General features: G+C 44.0%; 2 protein-coding genes across 2 annotated transcripts in view; one reads left to right on the top strand and one right to left on the bottom strand.

The window, feature by feature from the left end:
- Positions 1-33: 33 nt before the first annotated feature.
- Positions 34-6,585, bottom strand: LOC120950513 (uncharacterized). The gene is made up of 9 exons (XM_040368615.2): positions 6,340-6,585; positions 5,757-6,241; positions 5,556-5,692; positions 4,752-5,498; positions 3,032-3,534; positions 2,796-2,923; positions 2,540-2,676; positions 567-1,158; positions 34-476 (listed from the first exon to the last, which is right to left on the bottom strand). Exons 1-9 carry the CDS (start codon positions 6,568-6,570, stop codon positions 185-187), a joined length of 3,252 nt encoding a protein of 1,083 aa, XP_040224549.2. The 5' UTR covers positions 6,571-6,585; the 3' UTR covers positions 34-184.
- A 5,462-nt stretch (positions 6,586-12,047) lies between these two features.
- Positions 12,048-21,697, top strand: part of LOC120951037 (DNA-binding protein D-ETS-3) — a 68,199-nt gene continuing 58,549 nt past the window's right edge. The window contains exons 1-3 of the mRNA XM_049606989.1: positions 12,048-13,787; positions 19,111-19,368; positions 19,442-19,962. Coding sequence (XP_049462946.1) covers positions 19,136-19,368; positions 19,442-19,962 — 754 coding nt within the window. The 5' untranslated portion in view covers positions 12,048-13,787; positions 19,111-19,135. The remainder of the gene's footprint in view (positions 13,788-19,110; positions 19,369-19,441; positions 19,963-21,697) is intronic.

Below are 21,697 nucleotides of genomic sequence, written 5' to 3'. Positions count from 1 at the left end.
AGAGGAACAAAAAAACACCACGAATCTTCCCTCGAGAGTTATATCATTTCACACGCCGTGCGTTTATTTGTGCTTCAACATTAACACCTGCTTGTTAATACCACGCCCTAACTACCCTCCCTCCTTTGGTAGCTCACTGGTTGACAGTGGCTTGATGGCATTTAGGATCCCTGCCTGCAGCTCCCTACAGATAGTCCGCCCGGTACTTCTTGAGCAGTCCGCGCCACAGCTGCATCCGTCCGGCGCCTGGATTGCGCACCATGCGTGGCACCGTGTTAATCTCGAGACAGTCGAGATCGAAGTCGGCGGAGTCGCGTGCAACCTTCGAAACTGGTTCCCACCGCACGGGGACCAGGTTGGCGGGGACCTCACGCGTTGGATCTCCGTGTTTGGCGAAACTGGTCCAAAGCGCGATGAAGATATCGCGCACCCGACACTCATCGCTGTTCGGCGGCAGCTTCGGAAGAAAGCCCGGACTGTGTGTTGTGGGAAGGAAAGTGGAACCCAAATTAATATTTCATCTTCTCTTCAAGCTTTACAACACTTCAAGCACAACGTCAACCTACTTGAACATGTACAGCGTATCATCCCCGTGGCACGCTCCCGGCACATTCGACAGCTGGAAGATGCGCTTCAGCATACTGAACCGTCCATCGAACGTGAAGCGATAGTGAAAGTGGGGCGCATTCGGTTGATACTTGGCCAGCCACTCCGCACTGGTCGCCGAGTTGGTGATGAACGTGTTATCCGACAGTACATCACACATTCTATCGATCGTACGGTCGTTTACCGGCCGTTCGCCAAAGTAGAACTGCTTGATCTCGCGACCCACCGCAGCACGGTCCAGCTGGGGCGATCTTCCCAGCAGTACCGGAACAAACCGTTCCGGTGCCTTACCGAACGCTTTCCACCGTTTGCCCAGACTGCGCAGCGCCAAGATGCCTTCCCCATCGTTGCAACCTTCCAGCAGGGGCATGCGCAGCGTGTCGTACGATTTGAGCAACTCCCACGGTGGCTGCGTGATGATACTGTCCTCCGTTTGCTGCTGTTCCACCACCGGCCGGAAGATAAAGATGAGGGCGAGCTGCTTTTCCGCCTCGGTGATTGCTTCGTTTTGATGCCGGGCTAACTGTTTCGCTGACACTTTTTGGAGCGTTTCTGCGTGCGGAGGTACAAACAGTCGTGTGATTAATGGTTACTGACACTGACAAAAGGGCGCTGGCACGCGCTAGCTCTGCTCGATCGTCGTTTTGTATGGAGTGAATGGCACGCGGGTGATCTTCAAACGATCGTTTATCAAGCAAACAGAAAGCGAAACCATAAACCACGGCTTAGTGGTTACTGCGCAAGAAAAGGCATTGATATCGACACAATGGGGAGTAGTTCTCGTTTGCTGTCATGTCGGCTGTGGTCCTTACAACCAAGAACATACACCGGCGTCCCGAGAAGGCGTGTGTGACCAGCAAATGATCGTGTAGCATTGTTAATGACAGTACCTTTTTAAACCTATGTCATTAACGGTTACTGTGTATTCATTTTGCAATTGTTGTTTTTTTTGCAAATAATGTTTGTGTAACGACTTGCTACTGTAATTATCAATAAACGCAATTGCTATAATTATATCGTGCCCAATGTTATTTGTTCAGTAATTTTAACACCAATAATTTCAGCACATTTTCAACGAATACAGTACTATTATTACTTCCAATCGACAAAAGATCAAGAGAACAGTTATTGATGCAAATGAGTTGATTTTTCTAAGTCAATGTCAGAACATCCGAGGAATGCCTTGCAATAACATGCAAGCATCAGTAAAATAATTGCCAATTAAGAACCTATTTCAGAAGAAATATCTGCATAATATATTGAAGATATCTTAAGCAATACGGCCTTTTTGGACCGTTACTCCTGAATAAAAAAAAAAAAAAAAAAATATTGAAGATATCTTTTGTCATTCCAATGATTACAGTTGAACAAATTCCAAATCTAAATCCAATCTAGATTTACAGACGATAACAGAGCAGATCTCTTGCTTAGATGGTTTAACCCACTTGACCATTCAAGGTCGTTTAAAAAAAAAACTCCAAGAACTTCAAGTGATTGGAATTAAACGTTAATTACAGTGCTGTACAAGGGGCACTAGAGTCACAAGACAGACGTCTGCTCTTGTGAGGTAAAGCGCTGTACTTGTTCTTGCCATTTGGGGCTAATTTGATTTGAGGCAGCTTTGGCCATTATAAAGCATCCTCTACAGGACAAGTTAAGGACATGTAATTTGTGTCACATCCACAAAACTGAGCATTTAACATTGAACTTACAGAGCTATATTTATCTTGCATAGCTACATGGAGCTTAGAGTGTTGCATAGATCTTGCAGGTCTGTAATGCCCGAGCGAAGACTTATCGAGCTTGTCGAGCTACTTCAAAGCTTTTCCTCTTTTTTATTGAGTTATGTCCTCATTTAAAGGAGCTTCTTAATATAGTACAACCCATGTCCTTCTGCTACATACTGCGCCCTTCGCAAGCTCAAACTACTTACCAAGAACGCCCTGATCGCTGTCACCAGTGTAACCGAAGAATCGCGCCAACTTTCTTGCCTTTTCTTCCGGTTCAACTTGGAAAAATGATTCCGTAACTGCCACTCCACTCTGACAAATCACACGATGAATATATTTCCTGAAAAAAACAAAGACAAAGACAAATGTCAAAGGATGATCGAAAATTACGCGACACATGTAACATTTGCAAACTCCTCCCAAACTCACATAATGTTCACACCTCCTTCACCTACTTACCGCGAGTTCGGTGATAGGTAGTGCAAATACGCCGACATGCTACCGGCACTTTCGCCGAACAGTGTTACATTGTCCGGGTTGCCCCCGAACTGAGCAATGTTTTCATTGACCCATTTCAACGCCAGCAGCTAGCAAACAAAAACAATCCGGTTGATTAGCGAGTTGACACTTTCGATTTCATGTTTCTATGTGATTTTTAATTTTGCGCAAACACTGCCCATACGCACGATCTTTACCTGATCTTTAAGGCCCGCATTGCCCGGAATGCCGGCGGCCGGCAGGTAGAGGAATCCGTGCGGCCCCAACCGATAGTTTATGGTGACGACCAGCACGTCCCGCTCGATGAAGTGCTCCGGGTTGTAGAAGAAGCTGCTTCCGCTGCCACTCATGAACCCACCGCCATGGATGTACACCATGACCGGAAGCCGCGGCACACCCTTCGTTGTGTCGGCCTCGCCCGGCAGCCGGGGTGTGAAAACGTTCAGATACAGGCACGACTCGGACCCACTGACCCAGGTGGAGAAGAAATCTTTCTGCACCCCATTGGCCCGCTCGGCGTAACAGTCGACGACAGGTTTGCGGAACCGTTCCAGCGCAACGGGTGGTCGAAAGCGTAGCCGCCCGACCGGTGGTTCCGCATACGGGATACCCTTGAAGTAGTGATACTGGCCACCGTTCGGCAGGGTCGAGGTGACGCCCCGTACCTTACCCTGCCGCACACTTACAACTGGACGGACAGGTGGTGGCCAGAATCGGATCCATCGATGCTGCAGCACAAACAGCACCAAACCGTACGCGATGTGCAACAGGGCGCACGCAAAATCGTACAACACACGTGCCCGGGTTAGTACCATCGTGGTCTGTCACCTATTCACACACACACACAAACACCAAATAACGTTCCAAACGGACTACGGAAACCCACTACGGCGTTCAACCCAATGGGATCAGTTCCGTTCGCGCGATGAAGTAGAACTAATCGCAAAAAAATCCGCGCGTCTTTACGCGCGAACGTATCGACAATTCCCCTCTACTGCCAGAGTCCCAGGGGGAGAAGATGAGGACAAGGGCACACATACACACACATTGGTATGTGCGAGCGATCCTACCCCTCCTCTTGTGCAATCGCCAGCCAGTGGCTAGAGTATCTTATCGCGGTAGCATTGCTAGTGCTTCATTCAGCGCACTAGACCCTGTGGGGAAGGCCTGTGAGGATGACGAGGAGTTAGGTGGCGGCAACAACGAGTGATTTCACCAAGCTGAGCGATTAGCTATCTACACTTCGTATGCCGCGCGCAGTTGTTTATTGCAGCGACCCGACCGGTTACTGTAGCATGTTTTGCTGTGACGCCGCCTTTTTCCCTTTCCAGGGGGCACTATCGCACGGGTCCAGAGTGCACAGTAGCGGTGGCTCACCAGCCCCGGAACGGTGTTCGGCATCGGGGATGAATCAAAACAAAGTGCTTAGTCAGTCTGGAGGATCGGTCAGGGCGACATTTTTAGATATATTTAGCTCACCTACGTGCGACAGTTACCGGTACATGTGACCAAGAGTCAGGTCAAGCAGAAGCGTTCGATGTTTAGGGAGAGAATTATGCAGAATTACTATTGTTGAGATTTTTATTGAATAGCTTACAAAAATAATATGATTTAATAACAAACGGTTATGAGTTTGCTCAGAAATATACGCAATCGTAATACATATGATCCCTCGGCTTAATAGCGCGATCTCCATTAGGAATATATAGTACAGAGACTAACTCTTGCGAGATCAAATAGAGATAAACACTTTCCAACTTCATTCCAACTGTCTACCTCACTCCGGCAGCTTCCTAGAACCGTATCCATACGTCCGGAATAGCTCTCTCCAGAATGTACTACGCTTCAAGAAAGGATTAGCTACCATCTTCAAGCTTCGATCAATCTGCAGACACCTCAGTTTAAAGTAACTCTTTCCAGCACAAGGTTCAACCGGTTCCCAGCGTACTAATCCCTCCGCAAGATCACCCTCATCCGGTGTTGGATCTCCCAGGTGCGCAAAGTTACTCCACATCCTCACGAACGCTTGCCGAACCCAAACTTCATCAGCATCTCCGGGTAGCGTTGCATTCAGTGCCGAGCTAAACATGTAGAACACATCATCCCCATGGCAAACACCCGGCAGATGGTACATATTCAGCAATCGCTTCAAATTTCCCCACCGACCGTCGTGCGTGAAGTAGTAACAGTAATGCTTCACCTTCGGTTGAAACTTTGCCACCAGCTCGGCAGCAGTTACCGTGGCCATAACGTACTCATTGTCAGACAGGACGTCCATCAGCTCTGGGAGCATATCGCTGGTGATGGGACGAGTTTGGAAGTAGAATTGTTTCACTTTCTTGCCGAGTTCGTTTGCGTTGGCGTGTAAGCGTAACATTGGAGGCAAAAGCCGTTCCGGGTGAGCATTATACTCCGCGAGATGGTGCTGGGCTTTGGCGAGTGCGATCATACCTTCGCCACTGTTGCAGCCGGTAATGAGAGGTATGGGTGGATCGAGCTCTGTCTGTAAGGCGTCGAGTGGATGCTGCAGAACGATAGCACCGGGGTGAGGACGTTCTATTACTGGACGGAATGGAAATTGCAGTTCCTCGTGACGTTCACTGTCCGTCAGTGTGGCAAGCTGGTGTTTGAATAGTTCTTTGGCAGGTGTTTTCAGGAGCATGTCTGTAAGAGAGTTGAGTTGATTAAAGATGATCTGAATGTAATAGCAATGGATCTTACCCAGTGCTTCTTGGTCGGATGATCCTTCATAACCCACACACTTCGCTAGTTTACGGGCTTTCTCGCTTGGTTCGACTTGAAATGCCAAGTCGGAACAAGCGACTCCACTTTGACAGATCACTCGATGGAAATATTTCCTGAAAGGAAAAAGAATTAAATTCTACAACAACTTCTTATCAACAAAACTCCTCGAAACCTCACCTAGAAACCGGAGAAAGGTAGTGCAGATAGGCCGCCTTAGCTCCTGCACTCTCACCAAACAGCGTAACATTCTCCGGATCTCCTCCGAACTGGCCGATATTGTTCCGGACCCACTGCAACACTAGCAACTGATCCTTCAGTCCCGCATTACCCTCAATGCCTGCCTCAGGCAGGGAAAGAAATCCAAGTGGTCCAAGCCGATAGTTGAACGTAACGATCACTACGCGCTGCTCCATAAAGTGCACCGGATCGTACAGGAACGCATCACCACTGCCGCTGAGGAATCCACCACCGTGTATGTACACCATCACGGGAAACAGCCCACAAGAGTAATTCCCGGTCAGGGCCGGTGTGTACACATTAAGAAACAGCCCATCTTCCGAACCGACCAACACATTGAGCAGTTGATCGTACTGCAAACACTTGCTACGCTCAACAAAACACTCCAACACAGGCGTTTGGAACGATTCCAGCGGAACTGCGGGCTGTTTGAGAATATGGGGTGGAAGATGTGGTGGGTTTTTGTCAACGGTTTATGTTGTGTCTGTGTCATCAAAACAATCCACTCACGTCGCATGCTTACCTGAAACCGTCGATCACCAAGCGGAGGCACGGCATAGGGAATGCCCTTGAACGCATGGTAGCGGGTACCGCCGGTCGTCACTTTTGTAAGGCCACGCACCTTACCCGGGCCGAGCGTAACGGTACAGCAGTCGTTGGAAGTAGGTGGCCGTAGCCCGAGCCAAACACGATACAGCCAGGTCTTGAGTAGGCCGACGAGCAGCCGCAGTACGGCCGCTAGGAAGGGTTGCATTTTGGTGACTGAGCACGTTGACGATCGGATGGACGATCGTACCGAAATACAGGGTAAAAACTCCCCAATGTCGTAGTGAGTGTGTGTCTACAGTGTATGTAACTTTTAAGGTATACAGTACAATGTAATTGTTTGTTAGTGTGTTTGTGCAATTGGAAGCAAAGGCGTATCACAATTTCATGCATGCCGGTGGCACATGGTGGCATTCGGGCCCGTATGGAATGAGGGTCGTAAATTTTCGTACAAGTAGTCAGCATTTCTTTTTGCTGTGGTTTAGCTTTCCACGGTGCAGCGAGGAGCTTGAGTTCCATAAATGCTGTCTAGTGTGAGGGAGGTACAATCGGGTTTTATTGATGAGAAAATAGAGTGAAGCTAATGAGTGCTTCATCCAATGTGTGCCGCAGGCGTGAGTCATATTAGTTAGTGGACGGGCTGTTTTGTGGGGAAGTTGATGTTGAACTGGTTTGGATTGCTTGCGATAGCTAGCAATAGTTTCAATAATTTCTTTAGATTTAGCGGAAAAATTACTTATTGGGACAGAATAATTTAGTTAGCTGATTTGGATAAAATTATGAACTATTTTGCTCGGAATTATTCATCCAAATTTTTCTTGTTGCCTATTGTTTTAGTATAGTATTCAATTTTAGGAAATTCAGAAATCAATACGTTAACAACGTCCACTAATTGATATAAATTTGGAATCAGTTCATATACCACTAAGCGTTAATTAATAATTAATATGGATCCAGAATCAGTTCAAAGTTCTTACTGGGTTTAGATCAGTTCTACCACTGGATCAGCTTCAGGAACGATATAGAGTTGAGGTCAATTCCAGGATAGGTTCAGGACTTTAAAATTCACAAGATCAAAATGGGTTCAGGATTAGTTTCAAGGCCGGTATGATTTCATTATAATGTTCACGGTTAAACGATTATATGGTTCAGAATAAGTTTATGTGCCCTTTTGATATAAGGCAAACCTGAGAATAGCGATAATTAAGAAAACATAGTATTTCCGTATGCTAGATTTATTACAAACATCCAAAATTTGATTGCTTACCTTGCATCCGGAGCAAAAACAAAAGTTCTGACCCATTAACAGCCAGAGTTGAGACTAGACTAAATGAGACGATTTAATAACTTTAAAAAAAATCTCATCTTTTCGACATCTGTTTAGCCAAAACATAGTCGGCATAGTTTAGCTAAAAGTGAACTTTGATTCTAGTAAAAATCTAAACAATCTTAGCTTAGAACCATGTTACTTAGTAAATGAACTATAAGGGGGCGTCCATAAATTACGTAACGCTCAAAGGGGGGGGGGAGGAGGGGGTTCCCTGTAGCGTTACGGTTTGTTACATAGGGGAGAGGGGGGTTCACATTATGTTACGTAACGTAATACAATCCTATCACTGGTCACTGACAAATGATCGCCCACCTGGGTAAGTTTTAATAATGAAGATGCCATATGGAATGAAGAAGATGCCAATGTAATCGAAACAGATAGTGTTCCCATCATAAACATTACTGAACAATTGAAGCCAATCTGGCAAGAAGTCTAAAAATGCTCAACATATATATTATGCGTTTCTTTAATTATAAATTTTTTATCTAACTTTCCTTTCATTAATTAAACATTAATTTTAATTAAACATTAATTAAAACAACTCTGCGTATTTTATAAAAGCAATCAAATAAAAAAATATAAACCCATATTTTTTTGTATTTGTTGATGCAAAACCAAATTAAGGGGGGGTGTTCGATCGTGCGTTACGTAATTTTGGAAGGGGGGTCTCCTCCAACGTTACGTTTTGTTACGATAGGGGGGGAGGGGGTCGAAAAATCCCAATTTCAGCGTTACGTAATTTATGGATGGCCCCTAAGCTACAAGAGAGAAAACTCGATACGATAGAAAATGAGCGAAGTTAAACCCGTTCATATTAGAGATCTGATTCTAATGATATTAAATACGTATTTAACCCATTTAACCTGAATCCATCCTATTTTTTCTCTAAGCACAAAATAAACCATACATCTGAACGTTAATGAAAAAACACTCACTAGACCTTTCTATTCATAAATTTTTCGGTGAAACCAATATGTAAATAGCAATCGATTCCCAAAAGGATACTATCTATGGACTTTTAAAATTGTTTTTGGTAAAACTCAATCAAATGCATGCAATTTTAAAGCAAATCAACCCATTTCCAATGAGAAATGAAACATTCAGATACAACCGCTTAACAAAAACATCCTCCCATGACGGGTTATCAGCCAGTTCGACATCGCTTTAAAAGAGTCCACCGAGTACATCGCACACCGCTTGACACATGCACCTAGATCATTGTACCAAAGCACTACAGCCCATTATATCGTACCCGCTTTATTGACACTTATCACGAAATCACATACCCCGTCCGACCGCAAAGCGTGGGTTGCCATCAACCCTCTCCGGTCGAATGGTTCAAAGCCAAGTCACCCCACCACATCTCATCTAAACATACAACACGTTCATCAGACACCCGGCAGACGAAAGGAAAATACATCCTGCCAGCAGCAACAAAGTGAAAACCTCTTACGTCCGGCTGGGTGTCAAAAGAAGGGTACAGAAAAAGGGGAACGTACGGAACCGAAGACCCCTAACCGTACGATGTTTTACCGATCGTGGTGTGCCGGTGTCGACTATCTGCAACAGATAATCGCTTTAGATTTTAACAAAACATTTAAACTGCCTATTAGCCGAAGAAACGGGGTCAGAAAAGGCAAAGGATGTATGAAGGTACGTGCCCTAACGCCGCGCAAAGCCGCAAAGGTAAGACCGCTCGGTTGTACAATTGCAGGGAGGGTTAGTTTGATTGAGGGGTGTGTGTGTGTTTTTTGTGGCTTTGTACCGGCACCATCAAGCGTTGTTGTACCACTTATTTTGATGAACTCTCGCACTACCCTTTTATCGTGTCTTGTCGGTGGTATAAGCAAAGGATCATTCTTGCCAACATGACCCGAAGGGAATTGACGTTTACCGACGAAAGGACCTCTTTTATGGTGTGTTTAGTAACATCAAGAACCACACTGAAAAGAACGTTATTTGTATCGATGATGTTTTACATCGGCGCGAACGCACTCCTCAAGATGATTGGTGGCGGCTGGTGTCCCTTGGTAAGCCACAATTTTCCGCGAAACTGCGACCATAAATCTTCCTAGCCTCACCTTCAAATAGGGTATGGCTTACGGCTCCGTACGTGGCATCACCTGCTTATTACTGGGTCATAAATTGCAGGTATAGAGAGAGAGTTTGTGCGTTTTTAAGGTGATGTGCTCGCTTTACAGACCATCTTCTTCGAGTAGATAACAAACAACCCCTCCCGGTGGTGGTGTTTTTCACTCAACGGCTTATGGAAAATAAGTAAAATGTCCTCCCACCCGGCACAATGCTGCGCACGTTAGAGTGCGTTACTGGTGACCTGTACTCCACTCTCCACCTTCCCCTCGGCCTGCAACTCTCACAAGCGTCCTGCCGGAAGTCATGTGACAAGCCCGATCGAAGTGATTCATGTCGTGCAGCCACGAGTAACGAGCGCTATGCTGTCCCGAAATGCGGCCATAATGTGAAGTGCCAGCAGCGGTTCCACAGAATTCCCCAGAAAACGACAGCGGCCATAAAAAGGGATGAAAAAATAAATAGTAACATCCAACCAGGCGGGATCGGCTCGAGACGGGGAAGACGTATCGGGACTTTTGATAAGTGACGCATGAAATTCGTAATTGCTCACTCCTAACGATGTCGCGTTCTGGTGGGGGGGCCACCGGTTATGCGCGAACGGTTCTGAAACGGTGGCCGGAAGCTGAATCTCGCCTGCCCGTCGCTGTCCTTGTCGCTGCTGTCGTGGTTCTTTCTTTGGACACGGAAAGGATGGGGGACACACATGAATAAAAAAGAAACGGCGAAACGCGTCCCACTGCTGCTGATGCTAATAAAGAAAAGTTTCTTCACTGTGGTGCGGTGCTGTTGCGTTCCCATTGTCGTGTGAGGTTGATGAGCGCTCGGGCTGATGCGCACGGATTGATGGATGAAGCAATTAGTCTTGCAAATTTCGGGCAGAGTGGGAGTGGGTTTCATCATTCACGGGGTGTGCATAGTACAAAAGACTGTATAAACGCATCGTGACAACGTAGGAGGAATGTTTTTGTGTGTATAATGGGCAAAAAGATGTAGAGCAACTTTCATGTAACGTTCTAGCAGGATTCTATGGATTCAATGGTAGACTAAAAGTGGGGTTATTTCAATGAAGATATTACAAGAAATATATAAAAGCATAATAGCTTGAAAAACAATTATTCTAAAACAGTTACATTCTTATTTCAAACACTTTTTTTCATACATTTAGGGGCTTTACTTCAATAACGTAACTAAACAAAATATTGATTTAAAATTAATTTGAATATGATAGAATTAAACTAAATGTCAATGTAGCCTGTCGGATTAAATTATATACTAAAAATTACCATAATTGCTCTTTATTCTTCAATGATACTGTATTAAAATTGTGCTTTATCTAAAGCGGAGACAGAAAACCGCCTGAAAGTATGCAAAATGTGCTACAGATAATCATCAATACGTCTTTAAAGGGATGTTTCATTAAGTAATCAAAACTTTTTATTTTTAATTTGTCAATGCTAATTCTGTCATAGTTTTCTGCAAGTATATGTTACGTTTAATGCATTCATTTGCAAATCTATATATCGATTTAAACCAGACCTCCGATACCTAGCCCAGATTACCGTAAAACCACTTCCACTTCCCAACGCTCGTCTACTGCACTAGTTCTAGTTCCACCGTGTATCCACGACAGTTGTCCATCTCTCTTAACACGATTTGCTTTCAAATTCTTTGTCTGCACTTCCATTGCGTTACTACTAGCATTTATTCTGTTCTTCAACGAGTCCCCAAGCACAGCAAAATATGCTCCAAACCAACATAAACCGAGAGCTATCCTTACCGTAACATATTCCCCACATAGTCGTTACTGTTCATTGTCTCTCTTTGTCACTCTCATTGTGTTAGGAACTTGTGTTTTTCCCGCTTGTCCTGGTTTTTTTTATCTTTTTTTTTGCAAACACTTCTCTACCTTCAACCTGCATTCGATTTCATGGCGCGGACCAAGCGGTGCGAACTGGACAAAACAAGCACCGCAAAGGATGCGTGACATTTTAACGACTCCGCTCGGTTTGCATTTGGTTCGACGCGAAAATAAAGCCATAAACGTTCCCCGCTCAACATATCGTCGGGTTGGGGTGACCGAAATAAAAAAAAACCTCTTTCCCATCATCACTACCACCACATACGAGGTTAGGTTTTGTGTTTTAGTATCGCTTCTAGTGCCGTCGTATGAGTAAAAGTGAAATGATGCCATTTTATTGAACGACCAAAAGCAAAAGAAAGCTACAACCAGGAGAAAGAGATTGCAGAGGAATGGTACGGAGGGGGAGGCGGGAGTTATTTCGCCATCGTACCCGCGTAAACGAGCAACCTGTTCATCACTGGTACCAGAATTTGCAACACAGCAATGACGTTACGCTACACCCAGTTTCTTGGGCCGGATCAAGGTTTACACAAACATTTGCGTCGTTCCATAAAATGGAAAACCGTACTGGGGAGGAAGGTGGTGGTACTTGGGGTAAGAGGGGAAAGCAAAATGGCACAATCTTGCCGTTTGCAACCGGGACGAAACAAGGATGCGATGATACTGGCCAACAGTAAGCCACGCCTCGTTCACCAGCAGAAGCGTTACCATGCGTTACCGAGCGAGTAGCAGCAATTGCGCGCCTGCTCTGCATCATCTTTCCCAACTGCGTCTGGGTTTGTAAGTATCTTCGCGTGCTTTCTCTCTCCCTCACACACACACACACTGTCTCGCGAGTACCGGAGTCGGAAAAACCCGTTCGTCCGGTCGCCATTACTGGAAAATCCTTCTACCCGCTAGAACGGTACACCCACCATCGGAGTGAACGTCCGTCTCACTTACTTCGCTGCTTGCCACAGTCCACGGGTGGTGTAACAGGGAGCGAAAGCTTTTCGTTGGCCAGCGAACGAGGAGCGGGAGCACGGAGCCGAGGGGGTTTTTTGCGCGAAAGGAAAACCTCATCGAGTGGATGATCCTTCCTGTGGTCGGGGCTCGCTGGTCTCGCAAGCGGATATCCACTTTACAACGCGGGTCCCAAGGTCCCGCGCGAACCAGATCCGGTGGCATCCGACATTGAAGAGTGTACCGTGTGTTCGAGAGGCTGCGTCTTATCCCGCCGGATCCATCCGCACAGTTTGGGAGTTTGTTACAGCACAGTTTTCGGAAACCCGTCGGAAAGCGGGTGGTTGTTTTTCTTTGTTCGTTCGAAAGGGGTTACAAACTATCGATAGATATCAGTCGAAAAAAAATCTCATAACACTGTGAACGACTTGTGCGCTGGAAGTTAGTTTATTGAATGGCAAAATAAAAAGCAAAGTAAAGCGACCAAAAGTGAAGTGAACAAGTGATTCAGAGGCGCTAGATGGCCTGCACCGTGTCCTATCCAGCGATTCGACTGTACTGATAAAAGACAGCGTGTAGTGTACGGTGTTGTTCTTGTGCTTGCACTCACTGGCAGGCCAAGAGACTGCAAGAGAGAATCCGTGAATAATTTGTCATGCGTCGGAAACCAACGGCGATTGCGGGCTGTTCCAAGTAAGACTGGACCAGCATTGAAGGATCGCGCCAAACAAACACACCGAGAAAAAGCAAGTGAACGGAAGCGTGCTCTTTGCAGTGCATAGGACAGTCGAAGCTATCTTTATCGATCGATTTTCCCTGTGGCCGCGATTCGGTTGCCACTGGACGGTGTTTTGTTAATTGGCCAGTTGTTGCATTCGCCAGTGCATTCGTGTGTGTGTACATGGCCAAAGAACAAGTGAGATAAACAATTGCACAAAATAACCACCGAAAAAGGACATGAGCGGTGTAGTGTGTGGTGTGGATGATTCGATACAATAAACAGGCAATTGAAAGCTACGCGAAGATAAAAGGCAAAGGTGCATGGTAGTAGTGCTCGAAGAAATGGAACAGTTTCAATCGTAAGGGACGAAGAATTTGCTTTCCACAGTTCGGTTTGATTGTGGTACAATAGTGCTTGAAGTGTTTGTGTTCTAACTAGAGTGGAAAAGGTTGCTGTTTTCATCATTTTCAAGTAAAGGTATGCAGGATAATTTGATTAAAACACCTATAAGAAATCATAATTTTTGACTTTGCGAGACTTATCAAAAGTGTAAATATTTATTGCACATAACACTTAATTATTATCCTCCATAAATTATACAATCGTCTGTTAAACACTTAGTGGAAGGGAATTTAAATTAATTTATGTTAAACATACGTCAGCAGCCACGTGAGTGCTTCAATGTTGTAACATATTATTTATGCCACATTTGATTTTCTGGCCGATAGTGTTTGTCTGGCTGTTCATGGCTGTTCATGGCTGTTCATTGCAGTAAGGGCTGAAGATTTTGAATTATTAATACTTTCTCCATAAATCAGTCCGCCCTCTTCGAATGGCCGTGTTTAGCTGACGATAGCACTAACCCGTGATCATGTTTGCTGTAGAAACCGTTGCACTGCATAAATTTGAGAAGCTGCTTGTTTTGCTAATGCTTTATTCATTTTGCTTATTGTTTTATGTGTGAGAAAGGGGTGGTTTAGAAGAATATTGAAGAAAATATTGCTTTAAAATGTGAGGTTGTTGGGAAATGTGTATCTGAAATTTGTTTATTTGTTTGTACTAAAACTACGTATAAAATCAAATAAAAATTAGTTAAGCAAATTAAAAAAAAACGTTCTCTTCTTCTTCTTCTTTGGCTCAACAACCGATGTCGGTCAAGGCCTGCCTGTACCCACTTGTGGGCTTTGGCTTTCAGTGACTAATTGATTCCCCCCCATAGCAGGATAGTCAGTCCTACGTATGGCGGCGCGGTCTATTTGAGGATTGAACCTATGACGGGCATGTTGTTAAGTCGTACGAGTTGACGACTGTACTACGAGACCGGCTCAAAAAACGTTAACAAAAATTAAAACTGCGTGACGATTTGGTAATATAAAAAATAACGAATGGAATTTTTGATCCTTTCTTGTATGTTTCTAGTTAAATTCAAAATGTTAAAAATATGAAAAACTGATAAATAACTAAAAGTATTCTACATGATATCCAAACTTATCATCATTCAATGCTGAATTCGGCTTAGGAAAATGATGCGCTTGTATTACGTATTGTTTGATTATTGCTGAAAAAATTTACCAAAAACGGATAAAATGTTGATTATTGCATACCTTTAGGCGCATTTCAAGACAGTTACGTGATTGTGTTTGCTTTTGCTGTTGATTTGAACTCAAAAATAGCATAAAATGGAAAACCAAGACTCATTAAATAAAAATTTAGTTACAGATACATCCTAAAAAGATAAAAAAAAAAAATAAAAACGAAACTTAAATTCATAAACTAATCATAAATTGATTTTTTGTCATAAATGGGAAAAGAAGCGCAAAAACACTATAAACCGCCACATGATATTGATGTCAGTTATACTTTCTTAATCGTCAACCTAAAGAAAATCTTGCTGTTAGTTTTACTGACCTGCTAAACTGATACATGCTAGTGGTTTTAGTATTTTGATATGCTTTTCATAGACAATATATTTATATAGTTGTTCGTTTGCCGGTATATGGTTAAGAACGTCATGCTGATCTGCTCTATAGTCAATAGTTCATCTAAATACTCACTTCACAGTTGTACTGGACTGCTCGCTGCAGCAATCGACAAGATTTGCTTTACCTTTCTCATCTAACTACATAGTTATTGGAAACAAATAGGAGAAAAATTGTGCAACAGCATTTCACTTTAACAATTGGAAGAAAATACATTCAATACAACATTTAATGCGAATCTTATCCTAAGCATTGGTTAGTTCATTTTCTTATTCTTATTTGGTTATTCAATGGTATGTAAATTATAAGTGTGTGAATTACGGTTTGTAGTGCTTCAGGAAAAACTTATTTATAAGGAAAACCCCTTTAACTTTTATTTGAACAAAACGAAGGCAAATATGTGTATGCCATTTTATTCGCTAGTCATCGTTTGACACTTACTATGCGATCTTCCAATTCATTAGTCTTGCACTACGCACTTCAATAAACTCAACCGATGCAGTTTTGATGCAATTTAATGCCCGTACCGGTACGACCCGCACACACTGATAAGCCAACTGTACGTTCCATATCACACGCACCAACAAACCGAATGGACTCCCGAACTGCCGGCGGCCGGTTATGTTTGTGTTTGAAAATTCGATTTATGTCCGGTACCGGAAGCACTCAATTGTGCAACAAAACAGCTTGTGCCAGTGCCACCAAAACGTGGCACTCCATTGCCCCTTTGTCGCACCACCGGTTTGAGGGCGTTTTGGTGCACGCGTTTGTGTTGTGGTGTTCCCTGTCGGTGATGGTGACACTAAACTAAAGTCGTGTGCGCGGGCGTATCTCGATCGACGCACTTGTTGACTAGCATTATGTTGATTTTTTTTTTATGTTGCCATTGTTGAAAGGCCATTGCGGCCGTCCGGGCGTCAGTAGTTCCACGATCGCGAACCGGCAAGTCGTATGTACACTGTTTATGTGAACAGAACGCCGGTTTGCGTTGGTTTGAAGAAATCAAGCAGTTAGATTCGTTTTAGGATATTTGTGAAAAATAGTTTGATATTTGTAGTGAACAAATATGTGCTTAAAAAGAACGTTAACAATAACATTCAAAATCCATCTTAAAGAATTGCAGAGCTGTTAAGAAAAATGAGGTAAATAGAAATAATGCTAACAAATACGCTCGATTGCTTGCGGCTGTGTCTACTTAGATTATTAGTAATGTGTTATCTGATGCCTACTTCTTCTTCTTTGGCACAACAACCGCTGTCGGTCAAGGCCTGCCTGTACCCACTAGTGAAGTGAGCTTGGCTTTCAGTGACTTATTGTTACTATAGCAGGATAGTCAGTCCTACGTAATAGGGGGCACGGTCTATTCGGGACTTGAACCCATGACGGGTATGTTGTTACGTCGCACGAGTTGACGGCTGATGTATGCTAGAGACATGTATTATGAACTAGTTTTTTTGTAAGATATTGTTTATCATTTATTATTCAACAATATTTTGCATACCTTCTGGCGCTAAGTAACTTAAGTCCCTTAACCATACTAAGTGTTTCAGATATAGTTCTGACGTACTTACTGAGTTCTTTGTGATATTAATTGATACATTCATGTCTAGTTGCATTCATTCTGGGATTTGATTAACATAGCGTCAATAGCAGTTCAGTAAAGTATGCCAACAGTAGCAGAACCACTGAAAATTCGTTGTCTTGTTGTGATCTAAAAATTACATTACGCTCACAGGGAACGTTACGATTTCTTACATTTTACTCCTAGAAATTCAAATTAGTATTACATAAGGTCATCTTCTGTTAGAATACAATCGTTGTTTTTTTTTGTTCTTCAATAGAATTAAACACAAAATATGCCATCGAGTTCTACAGTGTTTGCGTCCCAATCAAAAGACTGTCACCGTTATTAAAAAAAGAATAATTATTAGAATTTTATTAGTTAATTACAAAAGAGGAGGAGGAAGATAAGGAAGAGGATTGGCAGATAACCACCAAACCGTTACATTTCAGCGTTACATTTTGCTACTACAACTGAGAGGGTTAAAGAAATTTGTTTTTACCGTTACGTTATTTATGGACGGCCAATGATTCTCAATGATTCGGATCGATTGCAATCGATTGTACTTTAATGAATTGTAATGTTATTTTTGTAAGAAGTAATTGGCTCAGCAAAGTTACCTTAATACACCGATAAAAGGTATACAATAATAGAAAATAAAAATTCAAACAATTAGATAGTATTTGTTTTAAAATAACTATAGCTAATGAAATATACTTATGATAAACTTTATACCTTAAGGATAAACAAAAAAACACAACATTCGTTGAAACACATTAACACAAACAGTTAGTACAGCTGTGATTGCTCAACAAGATAATTGATAAAAGAAATCGAATTGAATAGACGATTAAAAATTCACAAGCATCTCTTTATTTTCAAATCGTTTGTACATCCTACTCCTCATGTCATTTCAACCACAAAGCCTAGATCAATAAAAGCTAAACCGAAGGGGCAATGTACCCCAACAAAAACCGACAATGACAAAGCTCAACTAATCTACCATTAGGTACTTGATTCGGTAGCTCGTTAGCAAAATTACCTTGGCAGTTAATTAAATTAGCCCCATCATTGCTCGCCACGGTCTCGTTGCGCCCTGATGCAGCGTTGATCCTTGATGGTTCACCACGATTTCCATGGTCCGAATCCGTCCCACAAAACTGTCCCTGTGCGAGCGAGTTATCTTACCCCGACAAACGACAAACCAACGTTCCTCCCAAATTGCGTACCGATCGCCAATCTCCACACACACACGCACACACATGTCTCGCACTGCTCGCCAATCTCGTTGGACCATTTATCTGGCCGGTGCTAATCGCCAGCGCACGCTCGGCGATTCAAATTTCCAATTCATTTGCTCTCGTGCCCGGACGCGCGAATGCACGCATATCCTGCATACGGACGGGAGGGGGAGGCCGAACGGCCATTGGGCCGAGCGGAAGCCAGTGCATACATTTTCCTTTTCATGATCATTAAATGAAAACGCCCGTTCAACCGAGTCCCGGAACGAGCCCGACAGAGGGTTCAATGGTTCGAGTCCACTTCCTCGGAGGATGTGCTGGATGGGCACAGGGCAAAGGCAAATCGACACCGGTCCGGTGAGGCTTTTGTGAGTCTGTGTCGAGTGTGGGTGTGTCTCTGTGTGTGTGTGTGTGTGTGTGTGTTTGTGCGAGGACAGGGTTTCATCCCAGCTCCAGCGCCGAAACGACAAAGACACGATGCTGGAGCGGCACAAGGCGAATCGAGTCAAGCGTGGCGTGAGGAGATTTATGCACGTAAATCAAACTTTCCGCTTCCGGTGGTATTTTGAATATTCATGATAGTGACGAACAGGAACGAGGGGACCAGGAATCGGTTTACCGTCCTGGAAAGTGAACTTGCCGGTTGCATGGTAGGCGCAGTGTTCCTGCTGGGCGTACTTGTTGGTTGGCTGGCTCGCACTGGCTGGCTGGTGTAGTAAAATGGCAGATGGGCATTTATCATCATTGTTACCGTGGACGGGTGGCCGTTAAGTTTATCTTGTTGTTTATCTCAATGAGCCGTTAGTGTAGAACAGTAACTTCTTCAGTAACCGATTAAAGTGGAATACGCTGCATTTTGAGCTTCATTAAAGTATCAAGGCATACGTGTCAACTATTACATAAAAAAGATACTTTCAGAAATCCCCATTTATCTTAACATCAACGTCTAGCTATTCCTTCAAACATACTAATCACATCCGTTCTTATGTTCCATTTTTTAAACATTCGTCACTCCTCAGGGTCAAACGAAAGTACAGCAGCAAAATGTACGAAAGCTCCTGCTCCTACCAGACGGCACTGGATCTGAAGCGCGGCGCTTCGCCCCTCGTAACGCACCAGGTAAAGTCGGAAGACTGTCTTGGCCTGACGCAGTGCACCGACTGGGGCACGTACCGGTTCCATCAGTCAACATTCGAGCAACTCAAGCAGAGTGTGGAGAAAGCGAAGGCAGCGCTGCAGGATCGGACGTCCTTTCTTGGAAGCTCCAGTGCATTTAGGTACGATGAGCGATTTTTTTTAAAGAAAATGATCTCTTAAAATGTAATTTTAATTGTTTCTCTGTTCCTACAGTGATATTTACTCTTCACCACGGCTGACAGAATCGCTCGAGAACGTTATCTCACATAGCACCGGTACTAACAGCAGCAGCGGTACGGGCAGCACTAACCCTGTCTCCAATGGCAACGCAAACGCTGAAGCTAACGCCAGCAACGGTAACGCTACCAGTAACGGCGCTAACGCTGGTAGTGTACTAAACGTCAGCGGTAGCGGTAGTGCCGCTGGCAGTGCGGGAAACGGCACAAACTCTAGTGCTGGGAGCGGCGGTGGAGGAGGAGGTAGTGGTGGAACGTCTGGAAGTAGTGCGGGTGGTGGTGGTGCGAGTAGTATCAGCGTTATAAATGCGACGTCGCTCGTGTCACCCTCGAATCTGCTCGGTAACGGGCTGTCAAGTCAGCGTCATCGGAGTGATCTGCTCGGTGCGGCAAATCTTAACCTGGTGTCCTCGACCCAGTCACCTACGACGACCTCGACCCCGTCATCCATTCTGTCGCAGAATCTGGAGTCACCGGTGGACGTGAAATCACGGCAAGGTAGGAATTTAAAGAGATATTCAAAATAATTTGTTATCATAAGTTAAGCCGGGACAGTCTTCAACTCGTACAACTTAACAACGTGCCCGTCATGGGTTGAACTCCCGACAGTTCCGTTCCGATTATCGTTCCGTTCCGTTCATAGGACAGATTATCCTAATCTGAAAGGATAATTAATAAGTAACTGAAAGCCAAGCACACTAGTGTTACAAGCAGGCCTTGGCCAACAACGGTTGTTGTGCTGAAGAAAAAGTATCATATGTTAAAGGAGTTGAAAGATGTCGAAACTGTCAAAAAAAACTGTCGAAAAAGAAGCTAAGCTATGTATATTTAATCTAATCTAAATCTAATCGAAAATCTAAATAACTAAGTCTGGAGTCATACGAAGATGTCCAGAATCATCCGGAATAGTTCTAAGTCGTTTATTTTGGTCCTTGATCTTATCCCTCCTCTTGTAAAAGCTGAAGTTATCCGAATTCATCAGAATTTGCAATCGTCCGAATTTCCCCATTTCTAATAGACATGCTTAGCCGTATTATTGAAGGTACAACTGCCGGTGTTTAACACGCAATTAAAACCTACTCAAGATACCTAATACTACCCATAACCGTTATGAGTCTTTCGCTCTTTTACTCTTCTTTGGTATTTTACACATTCTCGGAATGAATTCTATCTGTTTATATAAATTGGATTATTTTCAAAACATCTTGGGCACATTTGGCTGATTTTCTACATTATTTCTGAGCGCATTTCTTCGAAATCATTTTACTGTGATTATCCACTGATGATTGTGCAAATACTCTTTCCCAGGAATAAAGTGAATCATCATCTTTCCTTCCTAAACCAAACAAAAGAACCATGCACATCCTTTGCTGAAAAAAAAACATCGACAAGACAGACATCATTGTGGCCTTTTGATTGACCGTATCAAAAACATCGAGCACTAAACACTCCGCAAACAGCATATTATGTTCCGTGTCACCGATAATCCCGTGTGTACACTTTCCTTTTTCCTCCGCTCCGTGTGCACCAGTACAGAGGCAACAAGAAACACATGTACCATTCACGCCAATTAAACAATTTGATAGGCTACACCCTATCAATTACCAGCGCGCGACGAAGAAGGACGGTTCGTTTTCTGCGGCGCAAACAAATCCTTCCCCAGCCTGCTCGCTTATCACACCACAGCGTGCATACATTCAGGCGCTTTGTGCCGTCCGCTCTCATCCCACCAGAGAGTACTGTATCGATAAACACATCTAAACATCGGCTTATCCGGCTGCCGTCCTATTTTTGCCCGAATGGCGGGAAGGGCAAAATTGGGTTGTTTCCTCGCACCCGCTAAAATCCACCCCAGCGTACGTTTTCGCAGCGTCAGTCTGGAAGCAAAACTTACGGTGACGGTGGGCTTTCCCTTTTCCCGACGCGCGCTGTTTTATTCGGGTCGAGGGGTTTGATGTTTCCAGCTCCTGCGAGTACGCAACAGCAACAATAATAATAATAATAAAAAAACCCTCCTTTCCATTATATACTCGGCTTGCCGGGAATGGGACGAATGCGAACGGCACAACTTCCGCCGATGATGGCCTTTTGTCTGGCGGCCTCCGGTGGTCTGTGTCGTCGGTGTCCTGTTTAGGGAAGGAATCCTGCACGAGGCATTTTTATTGTTCCGCTATGCGAGGATATATTTTTTGTTCTTACCAAAATCAAAGGGAGCAGGGGAAGACTACCAACT

Source organism: Anopheles coluzzii, chromosome 2 (assembly GCF_943734685.1).
Source record: "Anopheles coluzzii chromosome 2, AcolN3, whole genome shotgun sequence".
NCBI lineage: Eukaryota > Metazoa > Arthropoda > Insecta > Diptera > Culicidae > Anopheles > Anopheles coluzzii.
This window is presented reverse-complemented; position numbering and strand designations above follow the sequence as displayed.

Coding starts and splice junctions, on each gene's coding strand:
- LOC120950513 (XM_040368615.2), bottom strand. CDS start 6,570: ATGCAACCCTTCCTAGCGGCCGTACTGCGGCTGCTCGTCGGCCTACTC. Junction 6,242..6,339: donor TTGGTGATCGACGGTTTCAG/GTAAGCATGCGA, acceptor ATTCTCAAACAG/CCCGCAGTTCCGCTGGAATC. Junction 2,924..3,031: donor ATGCGGGCCTTAAAGATCAG/GTAAAGATCGTG, acceptor TTTGTTTGCTAG/CTGCTGGCGTTGAAATGGGT.